The sequence below is a fragment of the Psammomys obesus genome, unplaced genomic scaffold (genome assembly GCF_907164565.1).
Source record: "Psammomys obesus unplaced genomic scaffold, mPsaObe1.curated_primary_1811, whole genome shotgun sequence".
NCBI classification, from domain to species: Eukaryota; Metazoa; Chordata; class Mammalia; order Rodentia; family Muridae; genus Psammomys; species Psammomys obesus.
In genome coordinates, this window is record NW_026590341.1 from 876,258 (window position 1) to 884,000 (window position 7,743).

The window sequence follows — 7,743 nt, forward strand, 5'->3', positions numbered from 1 at the left end:
TCTGGTACAGTGGTAGTCTGGTAGAGTGGTAGTCTGGTAGTCTGGTACAGTGGTAGTCTGGTATTCTGGTACAGTGGTAGTCTGGTAGAGTGGTAGTCTGGTAGAGTGCTACCAAGATGGAACGTGGGTGTCACTCCTAACAGGAGGATCCAGGCCAGGCCTCTGTGGTATCAGGGAAGGATACTCACTAAACTGAACCCTTCAGCATGATCAGGCGTGGCTTTCCTGGCCGCAGCCCTCACCCCATCATGTGTTTGAGAAAGCTTTTCTGGCATAATGAAGGTCCTCAGTGACCATTCCACTAGTGCTAATAGGTTGTGCTAGGGCAGAAGGAAAAAGGGAGTTTGCATAGTAGTACAAATAATGCCAACGCTAGTCCATGAGGTAATAGCCAAGCGACCTAGGATCATTTAGTTCCAGTGACTGACCAACACTTATGGCATTAGGTCTCTCTTTTCTCTGCAAAAAGAGAGACCTAATGCCGTAGGTACAGAGAGGTACAGCTCACCCCAACCTCTACCTGCACCAAAGCCAGCATTACTGGCCTTCAAAGAGTGCTCTGTGGACACCCTTTATTCCTGAGAGAATAGAGGGTTCTATGGGGCCTGGCTGGGATCTTGATAAGAACACGTGAGCTTATGCAGCTGTTTGCCTGAGCTTGGTAAACTCCAGGACCCCTCAGTCATAAACAGTGAGATTTGGGCCTTGGGGCAAGTCCGGACTTGGGTTGGTGAACAGGAAGTTCCCCTGATTCACAATCCTTCCTGACATCCTGCCCCAGAGTAATTTGATCCACGGGCTTTTTAGATCTCCGCCTCTCCGAACCCAGCCAATTCTCATCAGGCCAAAAATTCAGGAAAAGGAAACTTGTGAGAAACCGAAACCAGTGGAGCAAGGGCCGACCCACAGAGCACTCCATCCTCTCTACCCTTCGCTGTTGGCTTCGCTCGGCAGGCACCATGAACCACACTTCTCAAGCCTTCCTTACTGCTACCACTGGAGGACACCCACCAAACTATGAAAGAATCAAGGAAGAGTATGAGGTGGCTGAGCTGGGGGGAACCCCTGGATCAGCTTCTGTCAGAACCACGGTGATCAACATGCCCAGAGAGGTGTCTGTGCCCGACCATGTGGTCTGGTCCCTGTTCAACACACTCTTCATGAACTTCTGCTGCCTGGGTTTCATAGCCTACACCTACTCAGTGAAGGTGAGTTCGGGAGAGGTGGGAGTGACAGTGTAGGAAGCTGTGTGTCAGCCTGAAGCTCCATCTACCCGATGGCACCGAGGTGGGGGGTTCTTTGTTTAAAATAAACTTGTGTGCATTCTTTCTTCTGTGGTGTGTGTGTGTGTGTGTGTGTGTGTGTGTGTGTGCGCCCGTGCATGCATGTGCATTTGTGTTGGTTTAAAGCATCTCCTGGGCAGACACAGGGGGAGGCTGCCTGGGATGCTGAGTTAGACTGTCCCCGTGCAGACTAGAGGAATGCCTAGAGTGCCCCCTTCGCCTTGCAGACGGGGCTGCTAGCCTGTGTGGAAAGTGTTCAGGAGATTCATGGGGAACAACATTCCATGGTGGGGTGAGCAGTAAGTGCTGGGACCTCCTGGATAATCAGAGTATGTAAAATGTTCCTGGCCTAAGTGAGGAAGATGCAGTCCATAAGGACTGTGGTGGGGGGAAATGACACTGCATTTGCCGATCAGCTACGGAGCCACTGACCGTTTACTCCTCTCCAGTCTAGGGACAGGAAGATGGTGGGCGATGTGACCGGAGCCCAGGCCTACGCCTCCACTGCCAAGTGCCTGAACATCAGCACCCTGGTCCTCAGCATCCTCACAGTTGTTATCACCATTGTTGCTGTCGTCATCATTTTTGTAATGATGTAATGATCATTTTTGTAAACGCTAGACAGCCTTTGATTTGATGGAGGACTCCTCTGGCTCCTGACACGTGCTTCACTGTCCACAGCTGCCGTCTTTCTTGCCCCTTTACCCCTCCCTCTATACAGATGTAACACTCATCTACCATAGTAGATTTAATAAAGTACACTAACAGCCACCGTGCTTTGACTGGTTTTATTCGGCTCACCTCAGTCGTCCTCTCTCTGAGGTGGGCGCGCAGGTTCTCCTCAATATGCCAGGTTCCTGGCCTACTGCTGTGCACATTTGCAGGGAGAACCCGAGCTTTGTTCGACCCTGGTCCCATAGTCCCAAGGTACCCAGTCCAGTTCAGAAGTGGAGGACGTGGCCTGGGTCCTTTCCGTTCAGGAAGAAAACCCGGACAAGATGTGTCACAAGTTCCATTGGTGCTTTCTGTGGACCGCTGGGCTGACTTGTTTAGAGTTTGCTGGGTGCTGCAGTGGGAACCTGGTGTCCCCTGCTGGTCCCATAGCAGCGTTGCAGTTCATTCCCTGTCCCGGAGCCTGGACTGACCCTAAACAAGGCTCAGACTCCCATTCTGCAGATAAGATAGCCGTGAGACCTTGTGGGGGATCTTGTCTTATTGGGGGCTGGCTGAGGACTAACGAGGTACAAATGAAGCAAGAGAGGGATGGAAAATTAGGACGTGCCAAGGGAAGAAGCTCCACTCTGAGAATCTAGTTTGTCGTCTTCACTGACTGAGAGTCAAGAAACCTTGATAAAGCCAAAATTGCCTCCATACTTCAGTTTTTAAAAATTATTCATTTTAATCTTATGTGCATTGGTGTTTAGCCTGCATATCTGTGTGAGGGTGTGAACTCTCAGAGTTAGTTGTGAGCTGCCATGTGGGTGCTGGGAATTGAACCCAGGTCCTCTGGAAGAGCAGTGAGTGCTATTAACCACTGAGCTATCTCTCCAGGCCCTAGTTTCTCAATTGAGGTTCCCTCCTTTCAGAACTTGTGTCAAGTTGACATAAAGCTAGCCCAACAGTCATCAATCAAGAAAATGAACCATAGCCTTGACCGCAGGCCAATCTGGTAGACACATTTTCTCAACCAAGTTTCTCTCTTCCAAAATGTCGGTGATTTGTGTCAAGGGGACATGAAGCTAGCTTTAAGCCCACCCTCAGGGTGGGGGGTCATCTTCTGCTGAAGTCCATGCACTTTCCTGGGCTGACTTGCAGGTCAGTCCAGTTGTCAACCCGCACGTATGTCTGTGAACCGCCTGTGTACAATGCCCACTGTAGAAGAAGAACTGGAGTCACAGATGGTTGTTAGCTCCTACATGTGTGCTGGACACCAAAACCAGGTCCTCTGGAAGAACGGCCAGTGCTATTAACTGATGAGCCATCTCTCCAACCCCACGTTTTCTTGATTAGTGATTGACGTGGAAGGGCCCAGCCTGGGCAGATGTTCCTGGTTTACCTAAGAAGCAGGCTAGTGAAAGCGAGCTAGTAAGCAGCATCCCCCCATGATTCCTGCTTCTGTTTCTCCCTGGAGTTCCTGCCGTAGCTTCCGTTGATGATGGACTGTAACTTATAAGCCAAATAAACCTTTTCCTCCCTGTGGTGGTTTGAATGGGAATGGCCCCTATACATTCATATATTTGAATACGAGGTCCCCAGTTGGGAGAACTATTTGGGACTGGGAGGTGTGTGTCACTGGGAGGTGACACACTTTGATGTTTCAAAACTCACCTCTCTGTGTGTGTGTGTGCCTCATGCTTGTGGATTGTGATATGAGCCCCCAATTACTGCTCCATTGGCATGCCTGTTCTTGACTGCTGCCATGTTCCTGCCATGATAATCGTGGATTCTAACCCTCTGGAACTTTGAGCCCAAATTAAACACTTTCTCTTACAAGCTGTGCTGGGTTCAGGTCCCAAAGAGGAGGTGTGGAGTAGGTGAGGGAAGGAGTCTGACGTGTTCTGAGGGTGAATCAAGATAGCTTGTATGTTTACTGAAAAAAAGCTACACGGTTTATGCTCTATTTTTGACATAGTAGTTTAACCACAAGCAATATTGAAAACAGACCTAATGGTTCCAAGAAATGCATGATCTTCTCACAGATTCGCTTTTAGCCCTGTTTTTCAACATCCAGAATCAAAGAGCTTATCAACTTTATTGCAGTATTTTTCTTTAAAGCAAAAGCAGTAAGTTCGGCAAGAAATAAGTGTCTATCACTTTCTAAGGTCCATCCACCCCACCAGGCGTTCCGTTACACTTCCTCCTGCATGCCCCCAGCCTTTGTGGTCAGGAAATGGCAGACTTTGAGTCCTGAGAGGCAAACCTTGCAGGAGTGATTTTGCTTTCTCAAGGGGCATGTTGCAGCACCTGCACCACAGGGTGTCACAAGCCTGGAGCTGTTTCCCGGTTGCATTCTGTGGTGCCTTTGTTTTACAGCATGGGCCCATTCTCCTCGCACACTTCTCAGAGGGAGAGTCCTGACCTCTGACTCTTTTGCCAACATGCTACACCACCCTAATTCCTTCACTGCAGAGGGGGCATCAAGCCAGTCTAACTCCTTAACACAATCTGTACCTTGTGGGGTGTACCGGATCTCGCCTTGCATCCTGTAAGTCATGTACCCAGGGAGTACTCTTCGATACTTATTAACTGAACTCTTGCCGTCACCTGCCAAGGCCTCTGGGGCTCTGTGTCAGGGCCCCTTGTTTCTCTCGATTGTGTGCTTTCATCCTTGGGACCAGGTGTACACAAGATTTTATTAACCTTTCAGTTAATAAATCTTTAGCTTTTCTATTCTTGATGCAAACAGGAGATCAAAGGCGATTCCTGTGTAAGTGCAGGCAGAGTTTGTCACTCTATATGGTTCCGCGGTGCCAAAGACTTTTTTTTTTTCCCAAAAAAATCACTTTGTTTAGAGAGATTTCTGTTGTAGATGTTCACACCCTCTGCCAAAGCCCATACAACATTTCCTGAAGGGTAAAAAGCATAAAGAGACTTCTGTCGGGCTGGAGAGATGGCTCAGAGGTTAAGAGCACTGGCTCCTCTTCCAAAGGTCCTGAGTTCAATTCCCAGCAACCACATGGTGGCTCATAACCATCTGTAATGAGATTTAGTGCCCTCTTCTGATGTGCAGACAGAACATAGTAAATAAAAATAAATACATAATAAATAAATAGAGAGAGAGAGAGACTCCCATAACACACAGTGAGAAATCACCAAAGATGAAAGTAAAAGGTTGCTGGAGAATTGTGGTTCTTGATGTCAATGTGCTGGAATTTTGTCAAGCAGCAATAGTCACCACTCGGTCTATGCCAAAGTTGCCTTGGTCATAGTGTCTTATCCCAGCAATAAAAAAGTAACTAAGACTCCCCAAGTTGCTTTTGGTTGTGATGTTTATCTCAGCAGCAGAAAAATAAGTTGGGATGAGCCCTAACCCCATGCTGCTACATGAAGCTTGTAGGAGAAGGGCAACACAAGGAACTCCATGTCTTTCATGGCAGAAGCAATGAGGGGGCTGAGTGACTGTCAGAATTAAGGACAGTTCCTTGGCGGTGAAGGACACAACAAATCACTTTTCACTTTAACCTATTCAGCAACTTCCCATGGAGCCAATATTTCAAATTTCACTGCGTGGCAAGCTGGCTGACGGAAAGGTTGTGAGAACATGACTGCAGGGCCTCCTGTTTTCTTGAGGTACCCCCTTAACCACCAGAGTCCTGAACTAGTATGGCATCTTCTGTGCTTCCTGGCATCCGCCTGAGCAATGCTCCCACCTCCAACCCTAGAGAATTTGTCAGTTTGGTTCTGAAATCCTGTGCATGGAAGGTAGGGACAAAAGAAGGAACCCAGATTGTTTTGATCCTGTTTTCTTGCACATGGCCTTGGGGACTCAGGAGGTGAAATAGTATATGGAGGGGGAAAATTTAATTGAAGGGGCACTCCAGCAATGCAGCTACGGGGAAGTTGCAGAGGGAGACTTTTTTTGTTTGTTATTTGTTTTGTTTGTTTTTTTTGAGACAGGGATTCTCTGTGTAGCCTTGATTGGCTCGTCCTGGACTCCCTTTGTAGAGCAGGCTGGCCTTGAACTCACAGAGATTCACCTGCCTCTGCCTCCCCAAGTGCTGGAATTACAGGTGTGCACCACAGCACGAGGCAATCCATACTCTTTAAGTAAGTCCTTACTGACGCTCTGTAAATAGTCAACAATAAACTAACTGAGCCACCAAATTAAATTTTGGTGGAATTGTACTTTGATTGGCCATTGAAGCCCAATAAGGAGGGGATAGATGCCTGTTTATGTCTCCCAGGGAAAAAGGTGCAACAAATGGCCTCAGCAATGCAGTTGTCACTCACAGACCAGTAGACCATCATGCTCCGTAGGTCATATTGCCACTATAGCACTTGGAGCTACAGGGAAAGCCACTGCTTCATTACCTCCCCAGACCCTAGACGTTACCCATAAGCACTCCACGGTAAACATAGACTACCCATGTGCCCCTTTTACAACTTTGGGGATAGGGGCTGAACTTTAGTTCTCTGGTCTCACAGAATCCCAAGATGTGAAGCAAGGCCAGCATGTTATTGCAAAGCCACAAAACAGGCCCCTGCAAGGGCACATACTTGATGCTGTGAGGCCTATCCTTTTTAGGACACAGAAGTCTAATGAAGCCAGGACTACAGGGAAATGCCATTGCTCTCATCACCCTTTGATCCCAAGCCACGCATAGTGCAAACCACCTCCTTGAAGACTGAGCCAAGGAAGGTACACTTCAGCCTTCTAAAGCCATGATCCGATAATGGTTGCTGATTGCTCGATGCCTTCCTCTTCCTCCTTCTCTTCTTCTTTTTCTTGTTCCGAACTATAGCATACACTGACTTGACATAGACTCACCTGATCTAACCTTTCCTCATTTAAGGCTAAAGATGTCCACTAACTACCATGACCAACACCAGGTCATAAAAAGAGTGCAGAGATGATGATAGCACATAGGCAAGGGGTTGGAGTTGAGAGAACCAAGAGAAATGGCAGCTAAGTCTTGGTAGTTGTGTTTCCCAATGGTCAGAACGTTCTTTTATTGTTAAACAACCTTGATGATGCAATTAGGGTGTTACTACAGTATCAGGAACTGAGGCTCGGGAACACTTTCCTGTCACACACGTGCACTAACCATGGGTGAACACCCTTAAAAGACTCAGGCTTCACAGTAGAATCCCCTTCAGTGTGGTTTTGATGCCTTCCCCTCTGGCTTTTCTGAAGGATCACGAGTGCTTATGCATCTAGAATTCTAGCCCTTCTCGTCTTCTCTACCCTGAACTTCTCTACCCTAAGCTCACAGGCTCCCCTCCCACCAGCTACTCACTCTTGTTATTCTCTCTTGCTCTGTTGCTATTCTCACTGTTCTTGCTTCTCTTGGTATTTGCGATCTCTTGCTATCTCCGTTATTCTCTCTGGCTTCGTTAGCCCTGGCCATGTCCGGTCTGCTCTCTCTGCTCTCTGCTCTGGACTCTTCTAGATGCCTCTGGATATTTTCTCTCTCTTATGCACAGTAAAAACCTTCCTCCTAATAACAGAGCAGTCATGTCAGCAGTTTCTTTACTGTGCCCCCTCACATACAAGAAGAAAGGATATTCTGGTCTCATAAATGCACTGTTTTTCTTCTTTCTGTTTTCTCTGCTCTGAGATCCCTGCATCCATGATCCTCTCTATAGATCCAGTTGCCATATGCAGTTTTCTTGTCTCAGATCTGGCAGCATGCATTTTCTAAAGCTAAAATGAGCCTGAAGCAGAGAACTCAGTTTCAGGAATTGGACAGGTCAACTACATCATATATATATATATATATATATATATATATATATATAT

General features: G+C 47.4%; 1 protein-coding gene across 1 annotated transcript in view; it reads left to right on the top strand.

Annotated features, from left to right (window-relative positions):
* The window catches only part of LOC129676469 (interferon-induced transmembrane protein 3), a 2,424-nt gene extending 370 nt beyond the window's left edge, over positions 1-2,054 (top strand). The window contains exons 2-3 of the mRNA XM_055606823.1: positions 808-1,208; positions 1,733-2,054. Coding sequence (XP_055462798.1) covers positions 960-1,208; positions 1,733-1,882 — 399 coding nt within the window. The 5' untranslated portion in view covers positions 808-959 and the 3' untranslated portion in view covers positions 1,883-2,054. The remainder of the gene's footprint in view (positions 1-807; positions 1,209-1,732) is intronic.
* The last annotated feature ends 5,689 nt before the right edge of the window (positions 2,055-7,743 follow it).